Source organism: Colletotrichum destructivum, chromosome 6, assembly GCF_034447905.1.
Source record: "Colletotrichum destructivum chromosome 6, complete sequence".
Lineage (NCBI taxonomy): Eukaryota > Fungi > Ascomycota > Sordariomycetes > Glomerellales > Glomerellaceae > Colletotrichum > Colletotrichum destructivum.
In genome coordinates this window covers 1399512-1423562 of record NC_085901.1, presented here as the reverse complement: position 1 = coordinate 1423562, position 24051 = coordinate 1399512, and the positions used below count along the sequence as shown (strand labels likewise).

Here is a 24051-nt window from a genome sequence, read left to right as displayed (position 1 = left end):
TCAAGCCAAACGCATCTTGGACTTTGACATCCGCGACAATCGACAACCAACGCCTAGCCAGCCGTACCGCCGAAGTACTAACCGCCAAAATGTCGTCCGAGAAGGCCCAGAACCCCATGCGGGAGCTTCACATCCAGAAGCTTGTCCTCAACATCTCCGTCGGAGAGTCTGGTGACAGACTTACCCGTGCCGCGAAGGTGTTGGAGCAGCTTTCCGGTCAAACCCCCGTTTACAGTATGGCAACACCAAAAGCCTTCACAACAGCGAAATTCAATTGACTGACCCAACCCTACAGGCAAGGCTCGCTACACCGTCCGTACCTTCGGTATCCGCCGTAACGAAAAGATCTCCGTCCACGTCACCGTCCGTGGCCCCAAGGTACGAAGAACTCGATCAGCAAAGACGGTATATTGCGTGGGAATTGATTGGAGTGCTGACTTGGTTACCTACAGGCTGAGGAGATTCTCGAGCGTGGCCTCAAGGTCAAGGAGTACGAGCTCCGCAAGCGCAACTTCTCCGAGACCGGCAACTTCGGCTTCGGTATCTCTGAGCACATCGATCTCGGCATCAAGTACGACCCCTCCATTGGTATCTACGGCATGGACTTCTACGTCTGCATGACCCGCAAGGGTGAGCGCGTCGGCACCCGCCGCCGCTGCAAGGGCCGCATCGGCTCCAACCACCGCATCAAGCGCGAGGAGACCGTCAAGTGGTTCAAGCAGCGCTTCGATGGCATTGTCCGATAAGGGCACAATACCCCCTCTGCGATGAACGAAAAAAGACACTGGGACGGCTTGGGTTAACGGTTGGCGAAAATTATGGGAAATGGCTTACAAGGCATGTACTTTTCCAACAGTTGTTGTCATCTGACAACACGCTTGACTTGAGCAAAAATTCAGTCAAGCCGCGGCCTCAGAGACCGACCGGCGTCATGCCGGCTTACCACCAAATTCACTATTTGCCGTGACTGCATATGTTTTCCTCTGGTGACGATGGGCCGCAGTTTTGGAAGCGGACCGTCTGGCGTTAATGGTTCTAGCTAGTCTATTTTAGCACCAATCGAGATCATATTTTTGAGCTTCAAAAAGTGCATAGCGATGCTGCCACTCCACTTCGCCCGCGATTCAAATTTTTTGTAATGGCACGTGACTTGCAATGCGACAGTAGCGGGCACCTTTCCTGGTCTTGGCCGTCTCGCTTGTCAGCAACGCAGGCTGTCAGAAAGTCAACTCGGAGTTCGGTTTCCTCCGAGGCGGTCAGGCTCGGTGTTCCCGGCCGGGCGGACACTGTAGAGGTCCACAGGTAGTTGGAAGGTGCAGTGGCCTCCGGGTTCTAAGGTCTCACTCAACATGTGCACCACGAAAAAAAGTCTCCCTTGGTAGGGTGGGAATGGCACGGTGGAGAGCTCTGCACCGAAGAGGCCGGGGAAAAGGGGAGTCGAAGACGGGACGCCGGGAAGCTAGACAAACGAACCAACGGCGCATGCATGCAGATTTGTAAGACGAATGCTTGCACGCTGAATTGAGGCTATCATGACATGGAAGAATACCTTACCTCTAGAACAAACATTGAGACGATGGAGGAGAGAGACGGGTGTTCCGATCCGCACCGATGGGCGCGTAGCGTCGCCCGGTCGCAAAACTCAATGCCCCGGGCAGAAAGCCAGACTGGCACATTTTTTTTTCCTGTCGTTGGGTCGAGATTAGATCCGCCTGTCAGCACTCCTCAGCAGTTGCTGTAGCCCGTAGGCGTGCTCTGTATTATGTAATGCAGCATTTGACGGGGTGACGGGGGCACGTATCCGTCGCTTCGCTGGTCGGAAATTGTTAGGGAGATCTCGGGTTGGACTGAGGCAAAACTCGACGGCCAGCCGCTATTGGACGGCCAGCACAGCTTCGGGTCCACCTCTTCCTCACTCTCTTTTCCCTCCACTGGGCTTCTTCCGAAAAAGACTCGATTTGCACTCCTTCAAAGGCACCTTCATCAACCCCAATCTCCCCTCCACTCAATTGCATCTATTGCAATTGATTCTCCTTCGATCTAGACAGTGTCCAAGATCCTCTAATATGTTCCGCAACGCCCTCCGACAGTCGACGCGCGCCGTCGGCGCCGTCTCTGCTGCCGGCAGAGTCGCTGCCGTAAGTCAACCTCAACCTTCCGTCAACATCCCCATCCCCGAACCGACGTCAATTCCATCCAAAAACATCGTCACTCGGTTGCACGATCCTCAATTAGATTCCCTAGAGCTTTTTTGGAGTCGCAGAGGGCGCGTTGCTGCCACGGAAGAGCTTTTCAATGAGCTCCCTTGAGGGGGCCTGCGTCGCTGTTTTGGGGGGGAAGCGCCCATAACATTTTCGGGCTTCGGCTAACCTGTTTTTTTCCGCCCTCAGGTCCGAAATGCCGCACCCGCCGTCTACAGCGCCACGTCGATGCAGACTCGCTCATACGCCGAGGCCAAGGCATCCCCGACCGAGGTTTCTTCCATTCTCGAGCAGAGAATTCGTGGTGTCCAGGAGGAGGCTGGTCTCGCCGAGACCGGCCGCGTCCTTTCCGTCGGGTACGTTGAGGCGGCACATCTCGGCATCGCGAGCACCCATCGGAACAGCTTCAATGCATCATCAGCTTGCACGAGGGACTTGCATGTCGTCATATCGACGGTCGGAAAAGTTTTGCTGACGACGGTTGGGGAACAGTGATGGTATCGCCCGTGTTCACGGTATGGCCAACGTCCAGGCCGAGGAGCTTGTCGAGTATGTTTGGCGCCCTTCATCCGCCCGCCCTTGAGTTTCATCATGTCTAACCATTTGACCTACAGGTTCGCCTCCGGCGTTAAGGGCATGTGCATGAACCTCGAGGCCGGCCAGGTCGGTGTCGTGCTTTTCGGCTCTGACCGTTTGGTCAAGGAGGGCGAGACCGTCAAGCGTACCGGACAGATTGTGAGTTTCTACCTGCCTCAACGACGGGAGAATTATCCGCTAATACGCACAACAGGTCGACGTTCCCGTTGGTCCCGAGCTGCTCGGCCGTGTCATCGACGCTCTCGGTAACCCCATTGACGGCAAGGGCCCCATCAACGCCAAGGAGAAGCGCCGTGCCCAGCTCAAGGCCCCCGGCATTCTGCCTCGCCAGTCCGTCAGACAGCCCGTCCAGACCGGTCTTAAGTCTGTCGACGCCATGGTCCCCATTGGACGTGGTCAGCGTGAGTTGATCATTGGTGACCGTCAGACCGGAAAGACTGCCGTCGCTCTTGACGCCATCCTCAACCAGAAGCGTTGGAACAGCGGCAACGACGAGACCAAGAAGCTCTACTGCGTCTACGTCGCCGTCGGCCAGAAGCGTTCCACCGTCGCCCAGCTCGTCAAGACCCTCGAGGAGAACGACGCCATGAAGTACTCCATCGTCGTCGCCGCCACTGCCTCCGAGGCCGCCCCCCTTCAGTACATCGCCCCTTTCACTGGCGCTTCGGTCGGTGAGTGGTTCCGTGACAACGGAAAGCACTCCCTGATCATCTACGACGATCTCTCGAAGCAGGCTGTTGCCTACCGTCAGATGTCGCTGCTGCTCCGTCGTCCCCCCGGACGTGAGGCGTACCCCGGTGACGTTTTCTACCTCCACTCTCGTCTCCTTGAGCGTGCCGCCAAGCTGAACGACAAGCTTGGTGGTGGTTCCATGACTGCCCTGCCCATCATCGAGACCCAGGGTGGTGACGTTTCTGCCTACATTCCCACCAACGTTATTTCCATTACCGACGGCCAGATCTTCTTGGAGGCTGAGCTCTTCTACAAGGGTATCCGCCCCGCCATCAACGTCGGTCTGTCCGTCTCTCGTGTCGGTTCCGCCGCCCAGCTTAAGGCCATGAAGCAAGTCGCTGGTTCCCTGAAGCTCTTCTTGGCCCAGTACCGTGAGGTCGCTGCCTTCGCCCAGTTCGGTTCCGACTTGGACGCCTCTACCAAGCAGACCCTCAGCAGAGGTGAACGCGTAAGTTGACCTTGATATTGAACTAGTATTGAATGTGTATGCTAACCAAATCCACAGTTGACCGAGCTCCTCAAGCAGAAGCAGTACTCTCCCATGGCCGTCAACGAGATGGTTCCCCTCATCTACGCCGGTGTTAACGGTCACCTCGACAACGTCCCCGTCGCCAAGATCCTCCAGTGGGAGTCTGACTTCCTCGGCCACCTCCGCACCAACGAGTCCGACCTGATCGCCACCATTGACAAGGAGGGTGCCCTCAGCAAGGACCTCGAGGCTCGTCTCAAGGACGTCGTTGTCTCTTTCACCAAGAGCTTCCTGGGTTAAACTTTTCAGTCTCACCTGACATAATAAATGGTCCGACTGGGAGTGCTCGGGGTTGATGTAGCTGTCTATACCGAAGTTTTGTGTTTTCCTAGAGGCGTGAGGAAATCTCGAGGGTTTTTGCGCCGGGCCAAGGGAAGCACCAGGGGACGCGATCTTGGGGAAAGATCTCCAGTCGAACCACTTGTAAAATAGAGCTCAAGACTCAATTAACGCCCTCGATTCCTTTTGTCCATTCATCAACCAGTTCCCACACGAGATCCACCTGTGCAAAGTGTATCTTGGTATCATGTTGGTGTCTCAGCAGGTCGAATCACTCGTTCAGCCAGAACGCTGATGGCTACTAGAACATTCTTCAGTCACTATCCCATCAACTTAGTTCTATCATCATCAGCATCTTATTATCACCATCCCATTGACACCAGTACCTATGTTAGTCGGACTATAATTGGATCTTCTATATGATCTTTCATTTAGTCTTTCGTTTGGACTCTCGTTTGGACTCTCGTTTGGACTCTCGTTTGATCTTTCGTTTGATCTTTCATTTGGACTTTTATTTAGTCTCTTGTTTGGACTCTTGTTTTAATTACAGAACTTATTAATCTGCTTTATGTCTTTAGCTAGGGGACAAGAAGTAGAATGTTTCTAGCTTGTTTTTTATTCCCCTTTGTATTACTACTAGCCTATTACCACTACTATAAAACTGTCTACTTCAATACCTTACAGACTGTTCAAGTTGTAAGTAAGATTTACACTTTTTGTAGCAGACTTGCTAGCAGCCTTCTGCATGCTATAACACCTTGATAGATATCGCAGAAGTTACAGCACTTAGAGTAACAAGCTACAACCTGCAGACATAATCTCCTATTATAATTCACATTCACGGCCAACACAGTTATCATAAGAGATAGATGCACTTAGCTACTTAAAACTGTGCTCTTTCTGTTCTTATTCTTGTACCTTCTCTTCCAGTATATGCAGCAGGTAGCTCTTTCCTAATAATCAGCGCAAAATTTAGGAACTGGTTCATATATAAAACTCCCTGTTCTCCCTCCAACCCAAGATTTCTGTTTCTCTCTTCAGACTCAACACGTCGCCGCCGCCGCCCACTGCCCTCTGGTTCTTTGTTCAAAAAAAAAAAAAAACAATCCAAGTATTTCAAGTACTAAACCCCTTCTAAATAACACAAGTCCCCTCCTGCTATCTCGACATCTTCGACATCATGTATCTATGGTGCGGGAAAGGTCCACGACAAAATCTGACAGAGCTCTCAAGACTTGGCGACGCAACCAGGCTAACAAGAAAGCCACGAGAAATATGCTCGCCATGTTCATAGCAGCGGGTCAGCCTACCGGCAACGGCTCGACAGCTGCCAAGCCCAAACTGGAGCCGAACGGAGACGACTTTGACGCAGAGATCACTAGCCATACTCAAGCTGTGAACGCCAGGACCATCACCATCACAAGCAACTCAAGCAGCAACAGCGGCGACGGCATTTTTAGATCCAATCGTGGGAATGACAAGCGACTACGGATACTGAAGGAAAGAGGGTGAAAAGCCTCCAGCGAAACTCCGGATCGAGAACAACCCTTCCTTTATCCTACGGGGGCGCTTCGGCCTTCGGGATAGTTGCCCCGGGCTCCTGCTGTTGTCCACACCTTTCACTGCTGTTAATATAAGTAAGCTGGTAGGTGTTCCAGCCGAGGCAAGCACAACGGACTGTGACTGACCTGTGAAGAACGCCACAGCGAGTCATCCAGCGCCGCGGCTCAACTTCAATATTACAATAACGAGACCGCCCTGCCTCGTCACATCCGACAGCTCCTCGCAAAGGACTACAAGATTAGCCATAAGGGTTTCTCCACTGCCAGCCTGAGACAAAGTCTAGCGAATCTACGCTCTCTTGCTAGAGAAGCCTGGCGAGAACACTTTCCTATATATTGGATCAGGGTGTTTCGTCTTTGCAGGCTTGCCACTCTACCTCCGGGGCATCAACCCCTTCCGTCCCAGCTTCGACTCCACCCCGGATCAGCGTATGAGGGATATCCACGCTATAATCCGATGACACAGGGCAATACGTGGAATGATATTGGATAATATACCTGGCAAGGAAAGGGAGAGTTGGTACAAATACCTCAATTCGCCAGTCACAGAAGAGTTTTATAAGAGGAGGGTTCGGATATTCCCAGAAGTTGACGAAAAACGACAACCCCGGGCCCTAAGAACGATCAAGAGGAAAAGTAGCCGACTCGAAAGCGCAAACGGTCGTCCGGCGTCCCTGGGTTTACAGACCCAGACTTTAAACCAACTGCTCGGGGAAACTGGGCCTACCCGACCATCACCGATTACATCCCCAAGCAGGCACAGGTCGACGCCTTGACTAAGGCGGTAACGGTTTTCAACAACGACAAGTCGGAGGTCTTTATGTCCGACTGGGACAAAATAAGAGTCATTAAGGCTCTTCATGCGACGCCGACGGCCTCGCAGCGACGCGGGGACCTGTCCTCCTATGGACAGTGTCGACGATTCCGCGACGCTGTCAAGGCTGGCCAAAAGCCGGTGTTCCTGGATGCAATCACAGGAAGTTCATCTACAACTTGGCCCCCCCCTGGCCGCATGGGGAACCGGCACCCACAAGTGGACGGAAGCGGTCCAATTTTTGATGTCGCACGCTTCCGATGACGCCCGGTATCAGGCCAAAATCGGCCGCTCGGACAAGGCTGCAGAGAAGGCGGAGGAGTCCAAGGTCCAGAAGGTTTCGGAGGCTCCGGAGGCCCCGAAGATCAAGGTACCTAAGGTTACCCTTGCGCTGGTTCTGGTCATGGTGGTGGCCGATATTCCGCCCCAAGTCGAGGTTCAACCGATGGCACCAGTCACCGTCGAAGAAATCCAACAACACACCCCGCAAGTGGTACCAATGGTTTTGAGTGAGAGAAGGAGGGTTTCTCTTGTTTTTCCCTTGCCCTCGCCTGTAATTTACCAACCTTCAACTCATGGGGTGCTTCCTGCCGCAACTTCATTGTCAGCTCTTGCTGCATCTTCCATTATGCTCAGCTCCTTCCCTAGGTACTTGTTCTAACTTGGTTGTTCATTTGTCTTGGGCAGGAACCCCTCCCCCCGCCCATTACCACACTAGGTGCAAAATCCCCTCTGTCATTATCGCTGTCTGTGTCCACCCTTTTCCATGATGCATCGTCAGAGAAGTACGACACCATGACATCCAGCAAAGAGAACGCCAATTACATCGACGAGCTTCGAGAGCCAGTCGACGGCTACGCATGGTGTGTCCTGCAGACAGATGCGCCAGACTGGTATATGTGTCCCATATACAAGACGATCCTCGGTGAAGAAGACGCATTCCAAGCGGCTTGCACATCACCCCTCGATCTCGCACCTAATCTCCTCGGAACCTTATGGTGAGAGTTGAGAGAGAAAAGGAGAAAAGGTGGGATGAGAGTCGAGAGAGAGAAAAGGAGAAAAGGTGGGATAAGAGTTGAGAAAGAAAAGGAGAAAAGGTGGGATTAGAGTTGAGATCTCTTCCCTCGGTCAATTCTTTTCGGTCTCTCCCTCCTCCGCCGGCCCACAAAGCGTGGGGCACATATGGCATTCTACTCGAGAAGCCCAACGAACCAACTTTCCTCTACGTCGGTTCAGGAACAAATGAGACTACTGGTGTTGCTGGTCGTCTGCGAAACTACGACAGCCAAGGTGCTCTTCCCCGTCGCGTTCAGGAACAATTGAACAAGGGCTACAAGATTACGAACAAGGGTCTCTTTTGCTGGTCGAGGATTCCCGACATCACCAAAATGTCGACTGCTCGAGACCGATTTTATCTATGGAGGCAGCGTTCACCTTCTTGTTTTTCGCCAGAGTCAAATTCAAGATTGAATACGTTTTCGAAGACATCCTGCCGTGGAAGAGGGAAGACGTCACGTGGCAGCCGGGCTGCTCGCATTCCGCTCTCATGGAGCGACCACGCGGTCTCTTTGACATGACCGACGAGCAAGTCACCGCATACAACGCCGAGCGACAGAAGAGGGAAGACGTCTTATGGCAGCCGGCCTGCTCCTACTCTGCCCTCATGGAGCGGCCCCGCGGTCTGGTTGATATGACCGACGAGCAAGTCACCGCATACAACGCCGAGCGACAGAAGCGCGCCAAGGAGCAAGTCACCGCATACAACGCCGAGCGACAGAAGCGCGCCAAGGAGCAAGCCGCTGCAAACAGCAATCGATGGATTGCAAAAGAGCGTGCCCAGGACCTCAAGGGGTACCAGGCTAAGAGGCTCAAGTCACGATTGGCATGGCAAGGCAAGAAAAAAACAAGGACAAGGTCCTTGCGACGGCAGTTGGTGTCCGCGCCCGCGCCGTGGCCTCTTGACGACACGAATGCAAAATTTGCGACGTCGGCCTGCAATCAGTTACAGCCTTACGCAAGCACCTCGCCAGCAAGGCCCATCTCGAGCAAGTCCGGCTCGCCGAGGGCGGCGCCCCCAAAGTTGTGTCTGTTGAGACGACCAGGTGCAGAAAGTTTTCAGCCAAGCACAAGGCAGCAAAAACCTACTACTGCCCTGTTTGCGATCGGGCATTCAACACCAAGGCTCATCTCAATAAACACAACGCCTCCAAGAAACACCTGGCCAAAATTGCTGCCGCTGCCGCCAAAGCTGCTGCTGCTAACGCCAAGCGACGGAAACATGTTAAAGAGCAACATGCAATTAAAGGCAAGCGCTGGGAGGCCGAGCAGCGTACGACAGATCTCAAAGGATATCTGGCGAAAAAACTCAGGCAAAAGTTGGCCTGGGAGGCCAAAAACAAAGACAAGGTCTTAGCGACAGCAGTCGGTGTCTGCGCCCGCGCCGTCGCCCCTTGAAATCACAACTGCACAGTCAGCAAGATGGTACAAAAGTAGAGAGGGGTATGAGGAGAGTGATGACAGTTGAGGCAGGATGAAACTTGAGAGAGAATGAAAGTTGGAAAGGGTGAAAGTTGGGAGAGGATGAAAGTTGGGAGAGGATGAAAGCTGGGAGAGGATGAAAGCTGGGAGAGGATGGGAGGGGTGAGAGTTAAGAACAATAGGACTTTTCAGCTGGTAGAGAACGTGTATTTTTGATTGTCTTCTGACACAACGTTATGGAATCCAATGTCGTCGATGTCCCTGACGAGGCATCCGTTGGCTTTTGAATTGCCCTCGGACTGAGTCTGGAATATAGATCTTACAGTTTGGTAGCTCCCGCCTTTCCATCAACCTCTCCAAACAGAGTCATAAATGACTCATGCACCTCATCTGTCAAATCGCTTGCTTGCAGGCTGCGGCCCTTCTTCAGGAAAGCCCGTCTGGAGCACTCCTACGTTCAAAGTCAGCACCTCCGCGTCAAAAACAGACACCCTTCGCCAGACCTACCCTCGTAATGGCACAGCCGCCAAAGGCAGCAAGCCTGACCAGCTCATCTTCCGCAAGCTTGCCATCGCTTGTATCCCACAGGCCCTCGAGATACGCGTTCCTCCATCCCAGAAATGTAGCAATCGACCCTGTGAGCGTGTCGCCCTGACCGCCGCTTCTCTTCAGCCCGCCCTTCAGGTCGACAACCAATGTCTTCTCTCCGTTCGAGATGAAGTCCTTGCCGCCCTTCTGCACCACGGTCACACCCTCCAGCGCCTTCGCGAGCGCCTCGACCTTGGCCGTCTCCTTCTGCTCCTCTCCGGACCCGTCCGCCCCGTCCTTGGCCTTGCCCTCGTCGACGTCGAGCGCCTTGCACAGCCGCGAGAACTCGACGACGTTGGGCGTCAGCACCGCCAGCTTGTAGCCGCGGACCAGCGACGGCTCCTTCTGAACCACCAGAAGCGCGTCGGCGTCAAGGACTAGGGGCAGCGACTTCTCGCGCGCGGCGCGGATCACCCGCGCCACGGTGTCCTGCATCAGCGGGTCTCGACCGAGGCCGGGGCCGATGACGAGAACGTGCAGACGGGAGAGCATCTCGATGATGGGGCGTGAGACCTGCTCAGCGTCCATATGCGCGTCCTCAGGGCCGCCGGGTGTGTCGTCGGACGGGCTCTGGCGCATGAGGGGGTGGACCATGAGGTTGGGGGAGTACGTCTTGATCACCGAGGCGGCGCCGGGTGTGCAGATGACATGGGACTGCGCGTGGTTTTTGTGAGTGAGCATCTCTGCTGCCATCGCGAGTGACAATGCCTTGACGTACCATGTCGCACCCAAGCCTGGCACTGGCCATGGCCGAGAAGTAAGGTGCCCCGGTGTAGTCAACGCTGCCGCCGAGGACACCGACGCGGCCCAGCTGCCCTGGAAGATGAATGTGAGGATCTGTACGCCCCGCCCTCTAAACCATCAGATGACGAGCTTACCTTTGTGGAACTTCTCCAACATGGGCGGAATCATTCGCTGCACGCAGCTAAGAATATCCTTGGTTGCTGGTGACATTGCAGGAGAACTGGATTCGGATGGCATGGTAAAAATTGTGTTGTAGGATACAGAGATGAATTGATTGATACTTCTTCCGTGTTGGGAATATGTGGTCGGGTGTTGTCCCGTGATGTAATGCACATGTCACCTCCGCCCTGACCGTGTTGAAAACTACTGCCTCCGTGACCTCGCGTCGATTGCCAAAGTCTTATTACTTTGTTCATTATTACAACGTCTGTGACTTTGATACACATAGAATGAGTCACTATCTAGTGTCTTCCCCCTACTACCTGAAGCCAAAAAATAATAATTTCCGTTGCTCCTCAGCAGCCACAAGAAGTCGCGCATTCTTGGGGGACTATATGTTCTCTGCTTTCCTCCTCACTCCACACCCCTATCACCTGAAGCTGCTCTTCTTCTTTCTCTCACTCCTCGGCAGTCACGAAAAGCCACGCGTTATCAGGGGCGAGAATGGACAGGTCGACAGACACAGTAGACTGCTAGGATCGCCGCCTGAAATTCTTCAACAAACCCGTCGCACATGTCAGATCTATAAGTGACGCTTCGTCCATCATTGCCAGGACTCCCACAACCCTCACAAGAGCAGCGTAGCACGTTTACATTATCACCTAGACAACGACGAAGTTGAGTCCGATAACTACAACGCAGCATTAAAAGACAGCCCGGAACTCAGCATTAAAGCTGCTTCTTGTATGAGGTTAGCTTAGTTGTACTCATCTTTACTATTGCCTCTATCTTAAAAAAGATAGTCTCCTGACATCAATAGGTACTGAGTCAATTACAGGGAGCATTGCAGCTAAACGAATCTTGTTCTTATCCTGTAAGTTGGATGCAGGGAGTGTTACAACCTATAGGGGTGCTGAACCACAACCTTCCAGTGAACTAGCACTGTGGATTGTCCCCTGAAAAAAGGAATGCAGCACCTTGCTGCAACGCTCCCTGCGACCAACTTGCCGGGTGACAACGAGATCATGGCCCAGCACCCATGAATAGCAGAAGACCAACTCGCTAGGTGGAAACAACGTTTAACCTATGGATAGAAGAAAACCACCTTTGCAAATACGGCAACAGCAAGGATAAGTGCAACACAGCTTATCTTGTGCTCGAAACAGCTGTAACGCTGAGCATTAGGCCGGCTCCCAATGGTGCATGCTGTCATCAGACTCAACTTCGTCTTCGGCTTAGTTTAACTATCTCACTGGAAAAGAAGAAGCTCCTGGTCTGGCACCTATTGATGGCAGAAGATCACGTCTCTAAGCATGGAGGCAAGAGCTCGGAGGAGTAAGGGGTCATGTACCTCCTTGAGAGGGTACTATGCCTGCGTTCCTAGGAAATGATAAGGCGTCACCGTGGCTGTCCAGCAATTCTTCACCTCTATTGCCTTGCGTCGAATCCTAATGTATCGGATGCGGCCTTCGCAAAGTCTAGAGTCCAAATACTCCTTCAGTGTCTGCAGTGTCTGAGATAACTTCCCGACGGGAGGCAGGACAACTGGAGCCGAGCCCGGCGGCGGCATACCCCGGGGGTGTCACCCGACCTCGTACCCCAACTCGCAACCTTCTGGCTACGACTCCGAATCCCTAGGATAAACTCACGAGAACCCTCGGCATCCCGAGTAACCCCAGACGATCCTCAGGGCAGAACTTCCCGGCATCCGTACGAGATATCCCCGAGCCTGCACAGGTGCATGCATCCTCCGCCCTTCCCCACGTTCTTCGAACCACACCTACTCGACGTATGGATGGGCGAGACCGTGCTCGGGGACTCTCATCAATACGCTAGACACATCCGTGTCATACAACTCAGCAGTATACATGACCTCTACGGTGAGGACAGGCTGATAACGGGGTGGTGGCTATCCCGCCCACCCATCACGACGCATGATGTATCTAATGCAGCAGGCGGCAGCTAGATTTTAGAGCCAATTCGGACTGCCATTTATTCTACAGGATCCGAGGGTCTGCAACATGAACAATGCATGCAGCTAGGCGGTCTGGACTTAGCTCCGCTCGCCTCCGGAGCTGTCGTACTGGGCAATACCTCACAAGACAAGACAAGGCCGGAGCTTGTCCTGTAAGTCAGTCCGCCGAGACATCGTGGCTCTCGGTCGAACACCTCCAAGTCTCAAATCTTGTCCTCCTCCCAAATCCACCTACCAGTTCGAACAATTTCGCCAGTACATCCTCTATTCTGCTCTAATCTCCCCCTTACCCAACCAGATTATCGCCCGAAGTATCCTAAATGGTTGTTCCCTTCCAAACACCTCGTCGATGCAGGCTAAGCGCCGCACAGGAGGTCGGGATAACAAATTTGATCACGTGATATCCGATCACCGGCACGCCGTCCGCTGGGGGTGTCCTGGCCATCCCAGCGGTTCATCCAATCACGACCCTCCTTTTTTCTCTTTCCCCTCCATTTCCGAGACCCACTCGTTTATTCCCGGGGAGGCGCGTACTGCTGCTGGTGCTGCACGCCCACTGAAGCATCAGCTACTGCCCGCCCGTGAAATTTCGGAGCGGCGCACGGAAAGCTTTGGGCAACACACACCCCTTCGAACCTCTCTTTCGCCGCCCTCTCTCTCAACAAAGTACGACCTCACAAACCTCCCAATCCGCCGCCCCCTTTGCCAATTGTCCCCGTCCACCCCAGCTACAGTTCTAAAATGGCCGCTCTCGTCAAGGCGATCAACGCAAAGATCAGGTCCAACCCTGTGTCGGACTATGTCTGCTCTACCCGTATGTGCCCGTCCGAATCGATCCAAGTTTTTTTTCTCCCCTTCCTTGCGTTCCGCGTCCGGAGTTAGCGGGGATTATCCGACACCTTGGAAGGGAGCTTTCGCCTGAAGCTATCGCCAGCGCCGCGCGGGCTCTTTTCGAGCTTCCGGATACGCTTTGCCTGCGGCCTCCCGTCTTGGGCATCGTAGTTTCATGAGCTAGGGCGCCGTGCCCACCGGTCCCGTCCCCGCCGCCGGTGCTTGAAGAATACCCGACGCTCCGGTGCCGGCCGCTCGCGATAGCTTCGACGACGACAACGACGACGGCATGACAGCGCAGCAGAGCTAACCTTCTTGGCGCACCGCAGACTTCTGGGGCCCCGTCTCCAACTTTGGTATTCCCTTGGCCGCCGTCATGGACACCCAAAAGTCCCCCGACCTGTACGTCGAAGCCCCCCCAACCCAACCCAGCCCCGTGTCCCTTACAGGGAAACTCGAAGACGAGATAAGAACGTGATGAGTTGATGCGTCGTACCCGTTTTCTCTTGTAGGATCTCCGGCCAGATGACCGGTGCCCTCTGCATCTACTCGGCCACCTTCATGCGTTACGCCCTCGCCGTCCAGCCCAAGAACTACCTCCTCTTCGCCTGCCACTTCGTCAACGAGGGCGCCCAGCTCACCCAGGGATACCGTTACATGCAGTACAACTACTGGGGCGGCAAGGAGGCTTCCGTCACCAAGGAGGCCTTCGAGGGCGTCCAGAAGACCGCCGAAGCCGTCGAGGCCAAGGTCGAGTCCAAGGTCAAGCAGGCTGTCGGCAAATAAGTGCATCTTCCAGCGCAAAGGGGAAGGGAGGAAGGGCTTGACGAGGCTTGACGACTGCGGAGAGATGGATAAGGCGGGATATATTCTGGCCCCGGTGCGGGATGGCGCGGGATGGGACGGTCCTCTTGCCGCCGGCACGATTATTTCAAAAGGTTCCTGGCGGGCTGCGAGGGCCCCGAGAATTTGTGATGAGTCCATGGGGTGTGTAATGAGGACGTGGCAGGATGATCTCCCCCATCCCGTCGATGTCACTGTAGAGCATGGCGCGCAAACTGTGGCATCGTCGCCCAGCCGCGCGGCGGAACGGTAGCCGGGCGGTTTCTGTACCATCAAACCTTGCATTGTTGTTTTCTGTTGCTTTTTCGGAAACGGGGGCCCTGATTCCCCTGGAAAAGGGGAGGGAGACGTCCCCTCCCAGAGAAGCACCTCCCTATGATCACGGCCCGCCCAAAAAGTCGTATAATAGAACAGCGAACTGTTTCTGGAACCCTGGCAAGTGTGACAGCTCTGTATCGTGAGGACAAAAGGAAAAAAGGGCCAAAGTGGTGTCTTTGGCTGTCAGAGCCCGAGAAGGGCATCGGGCAGGACTCGGACGTGGGGGGCTTGTTGGGTAGCAGTAGCAATGGCAGTTTGTTACAAAATAAGGCACGGAGGTTTGGTCGTCAGTATCATCGCGGTTGCTTTCATGGTGGGCCTCTCGAGTCTGGTAGGGTTTATTGCCGTTCTTGGCTTCCCTTTTTCTTCCTCCCCCCTCTGTCTCTGGGCCGTTACGCGCGCGACGGCTTCGAATGCATCAGCATGAGATTGGCCAGGCTGCTCGACTGGACCGACCCTCAAGTGACAGGACAACCACCGTACCGACGGAGCGGAGCGGAGGGGGGTTCCTATTTCGGGCGAACCGCGCTTTGTTTCAAGGGCCGGGGCCGGAGACAGGAGGTTGAGCTAAATCTGATGAGTCAAAGGGTAGCGCGGGTCATCTCATGTATGATGAATTCGATCCAGCCGCCTACTTCCCAGCTGGCGACCAAGAGGAGGGGAGGATTTGGCCATGGACCGCCGTGACATTCTGTGGGTGTGTGGCCCTTCTCCGAAACCGCGAGAGGGCCGACATGAACCCCCACTCTCTAGGTGTGTTGTTGGCACGCTCGAAGCAGATCTCGCCGGGCGGCCGGCCGAGTGCAGATCCCACCCATCCACCTCTTCTTGGGGCCGCCGCAGCACATGTGCTGGAGCCCGGCGTAATTAATCGTGGGGTGCAGCGCGGCGGGTACACGACTTGTGCCTCAAATAACCTGCGATACCCGGCGGGTTGAGAAAGAGTCACACTGTTACACATGCTTGAGAGGCCGATCACGCAAGACGGGCCGGCACACGACGACTACGACCCCTTCCTGCTCGAGGAGATGGTTCCAGATCGAAGAGGGGGGACCACCGGTGACGAGTGTGACTGGACTGACAAGGTTGAAAATAAATGTCGCATTGCTGCCAGGCCGTGTCATGAAGCCATCGCTAATTCATATTACCATCGACAACAGCGTTCTGCGGTGGCGGACTGGAGATACACCGTACGTAGCGCTTGCGCAGTAATCTTTGACGCGACGAGACTTGTAATTCAGCTAGACGTGCCGGGAGAGCCGACGTCGGAGTATCCAGATCTGGCGGGAGAGTCATCGTCAAGTGGGTTTGGGATTTGATGACAAGGTTTTTTTCTTATTTTTTTCTTCCTTCTCCTTTCTTGTTATTCCCTCTTGTCCGGGGGAGGTTCTATTACCAAACGCCGCGTGGATGCCGGCAGCAATCTGGTATGGACTGGGGCGGAAGGCCGAGAAGCGGGAAAGAAAAAAAAAAAGAGGAAACGGAGGGAGTCAAGCGCTGATGGCAGATGGGGGGCCAAGAGTCTTGGATCGTACCCAGTCAGTGGTACGGGCTAAGCTGGGCAGGATAATCTGGCCGAGTCGCCCGTGGACTGTGTGGACTTGCAGTGCGAGTGAGATGCAGAACGGCACCTTGGCGGTGTAACGAGTCGAGGGCGAGACGGGCGATGCGATATGCGACGAATTGTTTTTCATCCCATCTTGGTCCAATTTCGGACATTGTTCTCTTCTCCATCACTCTCAGCTTGATGCGGTGCTGACTGGTTACCTAGTTAGGTCAGGGATGCCCAAGAAAGCAGTAAGTGCATCTGGGCGGAAGCGCGGTCGGTGGACCGGAAATAACGCGCGAGGAATATATGGGGATGCGTGGTTTTGTTCACGACGGGGTGGTGTGTTTCCTGCCTTTTGGGCTCTGCCGTGTGGCTTCATGGCTGTCGCCCATGTGGTGATGTCCTTGTCCATCCACCTCGTGAGAATTGTCAATCCGGTCCAGGTGTGGGCGGTCGCCGTTCGGCGGTTGGAGTGTCCAGGCCGGGCCCAGGTCGGGGAGGCCTGCCCACCTGTCATCGTAGACTCTGGGCAGGGAGCCGGCAGGCCGGTGCAATTATGCCCCTCGGTGCAGGAAACCGAGGTCGACGATGTCCTTCACCCCCTTCCCCTTGCTAGATGCCACGGAAACGCCACAAAAGGGGGAACAAGTTCACAAGGACGAGACGAGGAGCCGAACCCTGCGAAAGTCACCCCGCATTCTGTTACGGAATGGACCGCGGGGCGAGGAAGGCGAGAAAAAGTCCAGGGACAGGAAAATGCCCGTGGTAGCTGATATCGCGTCGAGTTGTCCCGAGGGCAGAGTTGTGCCGAAGGCAGGAGAGGCGAGGTGAGGTGAAGGACCGGGCTGGAGAAGCGCGAAGCGGACGTCCGAGTCGACACGGGCTGTGGCGGCGGGCAAAGCCGTGTTATCCTCGGCTTCGGCAGTGGTGGCCCCCGGGACGCTCCATCATACAGCCTTCTTTGCGGGAGCTGAAGCCGTGAAGTGCTCGTGGGATCGCGAGGTTTACCGAGCGATGTGTGATTTCCCCGGGCTGGGATTGGGGGGATTTTCTTTCCGACTTCTCTGACATGTCCAAGGTGTGCTAGACAACCGCCCTGCCCTTGTGACAGACACGGGCACTTGTCACGCTGTCGACTGTCTGGAGTTGCTCGCTCGAGAAAGCAAGCGTTATTAGTCAACCACAGCAGAGCTGTTTTGTGAACCTACCTATCGGCAGGCTCTGGTTGGCCAATTCGTTGGGGTCTAGCGGCGTTTGACGAACCCCGCCAAACTTCGTTTTTATTTTGGAACCATGGTATTATTTTCTCTCTAACATATGCTGTCCAACGTTTGGGGAAGGGGCTCTGCTGCTATTCCTATTCTCAGGGCCCCCGGTCTCTCGGCCTCACTCTGGTTTCTTTCTCGGGGGCATTGCAAAGCCAAGAGGTAGCAGCATCTCAGGTTGGCATCCATGGGGCTTCACATGGACGCTACCTGCTGCATGTTCCTTGACCCTTGGCCTGACTGGGTCCTCCTTGAACGCCTAATGACAGCACTGACCTACAACCATCGCCGTGTCTGTATGTGGTGGCCAGCCTTTTGGCAGCTTGGAGATGACTACCAGTCTGTCACCGGGGACGTATAGTGCGTGCGGATGGCAGTGCAGCATCTCGATGCCAAGACCGGCAACAAGATGATATGGACTGCAGCGGCAGTAGATTGGCAATGACAAAAGTGTGAATTAGCCATGCCCCATTCCTGTTCATCGTCGGTCAGGTGGGAGACATGCAGACATGGGATACATGGCATGGGAGAGATACATGGCAGACGAGTGTCAGAAGCCGAATGCCGGCGAGACATTTCGCTGCGCAGCGGATGGATCGACGGACCAGCCTTGTCTTTTCCTCGGTGTTTTCCTCCTCCCTCCCTCCCTCCCCCTCCTCTTCCTCCCCTCCCTCTCTGGCAGCTTGCCGCGACAAAGCGGCATGCGTGTTTTGAGTGGTGCGGCATCTTCAATCGCAGAGTGGCCTAAGCTCCCCGTCTACAGCCCAGGACAGCTCCCAAACAGGACAGCCCCACGTATCTTTGTATCTTGTATCTTGTATCATGTACATCAGTACCTGTTCCGCCATCGTCACTCACCCCTCCAGGCTCCTCCTCTTCTTATCCTTACTGTGATGCCTCCGACCACCGTCATCCGCGTCTGATTCCTCGTCCAAACCAACCCAAACACACCCAAATCTACAGGTACACTGTCTCGCCAGCCCCTCCAGCACAGCTCGCTGCGTCTCCCACCTCGTGATACCAAGTACCTGGGTACAAGTGGCCCTGGCGATTCGCCTTACTTTTGCGCTAGCGAGCTAGAGACAAGGTCCCCTCCTTCATGACGACGAGGGGTGCCAGTCCAGTCAGTCAGTCACAAACTCACACAGCGAATGCCCCGCGGAGAGGTCGGTTCAACTCCATCGTTGCGTCCCTCTCTTCACGACACCGACTCCAGCCATGGGTTAGCCCGGGGTGTGCCTACAACCACCGAGGAGCTACGGATGGATACAGATGAAGAATCCCATGCCCTGTGTTGTTGACTGTGACTGTGACTGTGATCACCGAGAGAGCCAAGGGCAGATGAGTCGCCAAAAAAGTCGATGGACCGTTTTACCTTTTGGCCCTGACCAGTGACCAGTGCTCCCAGATAGCATAAATCCCCTCATCCCTCGAGCTTCCAGTTCGTCCCGTCCCTCCTTCTCTGCTCTTTTCCTCTGCTCGTCCTCTTGTTCTCCCATCTTCCCCCAGCTCCCTTGTTGCCGTCAGCTGTTTGCTACTGCTTCGTCGTTGGCGCTCACATACATACAATCAGATACCACTCGCATCCACCGCCGTCATAGTGTGTACAGAATACCGCCCCTCTTCCTCCTCTCCCCCACCACCGATATCCACCTCCCTTCCACTCTCTCGGTCGGACGGGTGTAATAGAGAGAGAAGAGCTGCGCTCGCCTGTCATCGAAGCAGAAAGCCTTCCCCGTGTCAAATCGAATCCCCCCGTTCGGCTCGTGCTTCTCAGCCCACTACGGCAACAGCAGCAATAGTTCGGCCTTCGGTTCATATCACTCCCCCCTGGCCCTGGAAGACAGGCCGCAGCAAAAGTCCAAACCCAGCGGTACCTCCGAATCGGCCCCCCTGGACCAGACTTGCGTAAAAGCTTGGGGTTTAAGCAACCTGGCAGATACCCGTATGTACACCCCACCGAGCCAGTCCAGTCCCAAACCAGATCGGTCCCAAAACCAGCTGCTGAACCAACCCCGCCAACCGAACAGCCGACGCAACTGTCTCGCAGCTGAGACCTCAACAGCTTTCTACTGCTCCTCCTCCTCCTTCTTCTCCTCGGCCCGTACAAATAAATACCTACTAGGGACCGCTGAAGCTTCTGAATCTCTTCCGGTTCCCGCTGCTTCTCTCTCCTCCCCTCCAAACCCTCACACTCACAACTGCTCATCATGGCCCAAACGGCCGTTACTTTCAACGATGTCTTCGAGGAGGGCGACGTCGAGGAGGTCCAGAAGGACCCCCAGACCATCCACCACATCCGCGCCAACTCAAGCATCATGCACCTGAAGAAGATTCTGGGTGAGTGCGATCCGTCCTTTTGTGTCGCCGGGATCTCTCTGTAGCTTCTCGTGCCGCCTTCGCCAAACCATAACAAATGCTGACCTGATGTCCTTTTTATGTGTATAGTTGCCAACCGTGGTGAAATTCGTAAGTGCCTCCGTTCAACCGAGCCCCTGACTCACGGCAGACTAACCGTCGTTCAGCCATTCGTGTATGTTCTCTCGAACCTCGTCCCAGCCCAAGGTGATGCTCCGGAATCAGTCATGCTTACTTTCGGTCGCGTCTAGATCTTCAGAACCGTAAGTTGTCCCATTTCTCTTCACCATCATTGCCTCCCCGCTACTGTGGCCCGAGACCCAGCGCTGACTCTCTCAGGCCCACGAGCTGTCACTGCACACCATCGCAGTCTTCAGGTAAATCACATGTCGTCTGGACCTGGCGCGCAAACGTCGCATACTGACTCTCGCAGTTATGAGGACCGTCTCTCCATGCACAGACAGAGTAAGCCTGTATTGCAGCCCGCCCCCTCTGTTCTTCTCTGACCAGTGTTCCACAGAGGCCGACGAGGCATACGTCATTGGCAAGCGCGGCCAGTACACCCCGGTCGGTGCTTATCTCGCTGGAGACGAGATCATCAAAATCGCCGTCGAGCACGGCGCGCAAATGGTCCACCCTGGTAAGGAACTGCGTCTAATCTTCATCCTCTACTTCATAGTTCGCCCACTGATACACCGCCAAAAGGATACGGATTTCTCTCAGAAAACGCCGAGTTCGCCCGCAACGTCGAGAAGGCCGGCCTGATTGTAAGACACATGCCGCAGAAATCCCCCTAAAATCTGACGACGCCAACTGACTCGCCATGCGCTTTCTAGTTCGTCGGCCCCTCTGCCGATGTCATCGACTCGCTCGGTGACAAGGTCTCCGCCCGAAAGCTCGCCATCGCTGCCAACGTCCCCGTCGTCCCCGGTACCGAAGGCGCTGTCGCTACCTTTGAGGAAGTCAAGGGCTTCACTGATCAATATGGTTTCCCCATCATCATCAAGGCTGCCTACGGTGGTGGTGGCCGCGGTATGCGTGTCGTCCGCGAGCAGGAGAGCCTGAAGGAGTCCTTCGAGAGAGCCACCTCCGAGGCCAAGTCTGCCTTTGGCAACGGAACCGTCTTCGTCGAGAGATTCCTCGACAAGCCCAAGCACATCGAGGTCCAGCTCCTCGGTGACAACCACGGCAATATTGTCCACCTGTACGAGCGTGACTGCTCCGTCCAGCGCCGTCACCAGAAGGTCGTTGAGATCGCCCCCGCCAAGGACCTCCCCTCCGACGTTCGCGATGCCATCCTTAACGACGCCGTCAGGCTGGCCAAGTCGGTCAACTACCGCAACGCCGGTACCGCCGAGTTCCTCGTCGACCAGCAGAACAGGTACTACTTCATCGAGATCAACCCCCGTATCCAGGTCGAGCACACCATCACCGAGGAGATCACCGGCATCGACATCGTCGCCGCTCAGATCCAGATTGCTGCCGGCGCCACCCTGCAACAGCTCGGCCTGACGCAGGACCGCATCTCCACCAGAGGTTTCGCCATCCAGTGCAGAATCACCACCGAAGACCCCTCCAAGGGCTTCCAGCCCGACACGGGCAAGATCGAGGTCTACCGCTCCGCCGGTGGCAACGGAGTCCGTCTCGACGGTGGTAACGGCTTCGCCGGCGCCGTGATCACGGTATTGCTATCTGCCCCGAGAACCATGACAAATTGCTAATACGAAAACCAACAGCCGTTCTACGATTCCATGCTCGTCAAGTGCACTTGCCACGGTTCTACATACGAGATTGCCCGGAGAAAGGTCCTCCGTGCCCTGGTCGAATTCCGTATCCGCGGTGTCAAGACCAATATCCCCTTCCTCGCCTCGTTGCTCACCCACCCCACCTTCATCGACGGTAACTGCTGGACCACCTTCATCGACGACACACCTCAGCTGTTCGACCTCATCGGCAGTCAGAACCGCGCGCAGAAGCTCCTTGCTTACCTCGGTGACGTCGCCGTCAACGGCAGCAGCATCAAGGGCCAGATCGGCGAGCCCAAGTTCAAGGGCGACATCATCCTCCCCGAGCTCCTCAACGACGATGGCTCCAAGGTCGACGTCACCCAGACGTGCACGAAGGGCTGGAGGCAGATCATCCTCGAGGAGGGCCCCAAGGCCTTTGCCAAGGCCGTCCGCGACTACAAGGGCACCCTGCTCATGGACACGACCTGGCGTGACGCCCACCAGTCTCTGCTGGCCACCCGTGTGCGCACCGTCGACCTGCTTAACATTGCCAAGGAGACCAGCCACGGCCTCAGCAACCTGTACAGTTTGGAGTGCTGGGGAGGCGCCACCTTCGACGTTGCCTACCGCTTCCTTTACGAGGACCCCTGGGACCGTCTGCGCCGCATGAGGAAGGCGGTACCCAACATCCCCTTCCAGATGCTTCTGCGTGGCGCCAACGGTGTGGCTTACTCATCGCTTCCCGACAACGCTATCGACCACTTTGTCGAGCAGGCCAAGAAGAATGGTGTCGACATCTTCCGCGTTTTCGACGCCCTCAACGACATCGACCAACTCGAGGTCGGTATCAAGGCCGTCCACAAGGCCGGTGGTGTCGTAGAGGGGACGGTGTGCTATAGTGGCGACAGTGAATTTCCCCTTCCATGACTTAGTATGACCATTTCTAACCATCGATAGTGTTGAATCCCAAGAAGAAGTACAACCTCGACTACTACCTCGAACTCGTGGACAAACTTGTCGCCCTCGACATTCACGTGCTCGGAATCAAGGATATGGCTGGTGTTCTCAAACCACACGCCGCGACGCTCCTCATTGGTGCCATCCGCAAGAAGTATCCCGATCTTCCCATCCACGTCCACACCCACGACTCCGCCGGCACGGGTGTGGCCTCCATGGTCGCCTGTGCCAAGGCCGGCGCCGACGCCGTTGACGCTGCCACTGATAGCTTGTCCGGCATGACTTCGCAGCCCAGCATCAACGCCATTATCGCCTCTCTTGAGGGCAGTGACAACGATACTGGCCTAAACCCGGCCCACGTCCGCGCTCTGGACTCTTACTGGTCCCAGCTGCGTCTACTCTACTCTCCTTTCGAGGCCCACCTCAGCGGTCCCGACCCTGAGGTGTACGAGCACGAGATTCCCGGTGGTCAGCTCACCAATATGATGTTCCAGGCTTCCCAGCTCGGCCTCGGCACCCAGTGGGCCGAGACCAAGAAGGCCTATGAGCACGCCAACGACCTCCTTGGTGACATCGTCAAGGTCACGCCTACCTCCAAGGTCGTAGGTGATCTTGCCCAATTCATGGTCTCCAACAAGCTTTCTGCCGAGGATGTCAAGGCCCGTGCCAGCGAACTTGACTTCCCCGGCTCCGTGCTGGAGTTCCTTGAGGGTTTGATGGGCCAGCCGTACGGCGGGTTCCCCGAGCCCCTCCGTTCCAATGCTCTCCGTGACCGCAGAAAGCTGGACAAGCGCCCCGGTCTCTTCCTCGAGCCTGTCGACTTCGCCAAGGTCAAGCGCGAGCTGCACAAGAAGTTCGGCGGTCCCGTCACCGAGTGCGACATCGCCGCGTACGTCATGTACCCCAAGGTCTTTGAGGATTACAAGAAGTTCATCCAGAAGTACGGCGACCTCTCCGTCCTTCCCACAAAGTACTTCCTGTCCCGTCCCGAGATCGGCGAGGAGTTCCACGTCGAGCTCGAGAAGGGCAAGGTCCTCATCCTCAAGCTTCTGGCCATCGGCCCCCTCAGCGAGAACACCGGTCAGCGTGAGGTGTTCTACGAGATGAACGGTGAGGTCCGCCAGGTCACCGTCGACGACAACAAGGCCTCGGTCGAGAACGTCAGCCGTCTCAAGGCCGACCCCTCTGACTCGAGCCAAGTCGGCGCGCCCATGGCTGGTGTGCTGGTTGAGCTCCGCGTCAAGGAGGGCACTGATGTCAAGAAGGGTGACCCCATCGCTGTTCTCAGCGCCATGAAGATGGTAAGTCTTTGTCCTGTGTGGTTGATCACACGGTCTTTAACCCGCTTTCTCGTGCCATTTGCTAATCCAAACCCCTTAGGAAATGGTTATCTCTGCGCCGCACAACGGCAAGGTGGCAACCCTCCAGGTCAAGGAGGGCGACTCGGTCGACGGTTCCGACCTGGTTTGCAGAATTGTCAAGGCTTAGTTAGACAAACGGTACGGGCTGGTAGCGTGGCGGTTGCTTTTATTTTATCTGTTTATT

The 24051-nt window shown here is 55.4% G+C and overlaps 9 protein-coding genes across 9 annotated transcripts; 8 read left to right on the top strand and 1 right to left on the bottom strand.

Moving 5' to 3' along the window:
* Positions 1–89: 89 nt before the first annotated feature.
* Positions 90–746, top strand: CDEST_09615 (Putative large ribosomal subunit protein uL5; the record flags this gene model as incomplete). The annotated part of the gene is made up of 3 exons (XM_062925774.1): positions 90–234; positions 296–378; positions 453–746. The coding sequence occupies 3 exons, from the start codon at positions 90–92 to the stop codon at positions 744–746; spliced, it is 522 nt and encodes a 173-aa protein (XP_062781825.1).
* Positions 747–2066: 1320 nt separating this feature from the next.
* CDEST_09614 (Putative ATPase, F1/V1/A1 complex, alpha/beta subunit, nucleotide-binding domain-containing protein) lies at positions 2067–4299 on the top strand (the record flags this gene model as incomplete). Its single annotated transcript, XM_062925773.1, has 6 exons — positions 2067–2138; positions 2391–2557; positions 2694–2750; positions 2816–2936; positions 2992–3978; positions 4036–4299. 6 exons carry the CDS (start codon positions 2067–2069, stop codon positions 4297–4299), a joined length of 1668 nt encoding a protein of 555 aa, XP_062781824.1.
* Positions 4300–5613: 1314 nt separating this feature from the next.
* CDEST_09613 (uncharacterized protein) lies at positions 5614–6978 on the top strand (the record flags this gene model as incomplete). The annotated part of the gene is made up of 4 exons (XM_062925772.1): positions 5614–5806; positions 6035–6151; positions 6207–6329; positions 6587–6978. 4 exons carry the CDS (start codon positions 5614–5616, stop codon positions 6976–6978), a joined length of 825 nt encoding a protein of 274 aa, XP_062781823.1.
* A 490-nt stretch (positions 6979–7468) lies between these two features.
* Positions 7469–8062, top strand: CDEST_09612 (uncharacterized protein). Its single transcript, XM_062925771.1, has one exon. It carries the CDS (start codon positions 7510–7512, stop codon positions 7714–7716), a length of 207 nt encoding a protein of 68 aa, XP_062781822.1. The 5' UTR covers positions 7469–7509; the 3' UTR covers positions 7717–8062.
* Positions 8063–8065: 3 nt separating this feature from the next.
* On the top strand, positions 8066–9182 carry CDEST_09611 (Putative Zinc finger C2H2-type). The gene is made up of 2 exons (XM_062925770.1): positions 8066–8700; positions 8745–9182. The coding sequence occupies exons 1-2, from the start codon at positions 8132–8134 to the stop codon at positions 9166–9168; spliced, it is 993 nt and encodes a 330-aa protein (XP_062781821.1). The 5' UTR covers positions 8066–8131; the 3' UTR covers positions 9169–9182.
* Position 9183: 1 nt separating this feature from the next.
* Positions 9184–10794, bottom strand: CDEST_09610 (Putative ATP/ADP-dependent (S)-NAD(P)H-hydrate dehydratase, carbohydrate kinase, predicted). The gene is made up of 4 exons (XM_062925769.1): positions 10659–10794; positions 10499–10596; positions 9700–10434; positions 9184–9643 (listed from the first exon to the last, which is right to left on the bottom strand). Exons 1-4 carry the CDS (start codon positions 10759–10761, stop codon positions 9512–9514), a joined length of 1068 nt encoding a protein of 355 aa, XP_062781820.1. The 5' UTR covers positions 10762–10794; the 3' UTR covers positions 9184–9511.
* A 2480-nt stretch (positions 10795–13274) lies between these two features.
* Positions 13275–14801, top strand: CDEST_09609 (Putative mitochondrial pyruvate carrier). The gene is made up of 3 exons (XM_062925768.1): positions 13275–13472; positions 13819–13891; positions 14002–14801. Exons 1-3 carry the CDS (start codon positions 13400–13402, stop codon positions 14273–14275), a joined length of 420 nt encoding a protein of 139 aa, XP_062781819.1. The 5' UTR covers positions 13275–13399; the 3' UTR covers positions 14276–14801.
* Positions 14802–15609: 808 nt separating this feature from the next.
* CDEST_09608 (uncharacterized protein) lies at positions 15610–16029 on the top strand (the record flags this gene model as incomplete). Its single annotated transcript, XM_062925767.1, has 1 exon — positions 15610–16029. The coding sequence occupies one exon, from the start codon at positions 15610–15612 to the stop codon at positions 15967–15969; it is 360 nt and encodes a 119-aa protein (XP_062781818.1). The 3' UTR covers positions 15970–16029.
* Positions 16030–19674: 3645 nt separating this feature from the next.
* On the top strand, positions 19675–23994 carry CDEST_09607 (Putative biotin/lipoyl attachment, pyruvate carboxyltransferase, biotin-binding, carboxylase; the record flags this gene model as incomplete). The annotated part of the gene is made up of 12 exons (XM_062925766.1): positions 19675–19804; positions 19913–19933; positions 19990–19997; positions 20074–20085; positions 20162–20199; positions 20256–20287; positions 20343–20462; positions 20528–20589; positions 20659–21504; positions 21559–22456; positions 22507–23807; positions 23887–23994. 12 exons carry the CDS (start codon positions 19675–19677, stop codon positions 23992–23994), a joined length of 3576 nt encoding a protein of 1191 aa, XP_062781817.1.
* Between the last annotated feature and the right edge of the window lie 57 nt (positions 23995–24051).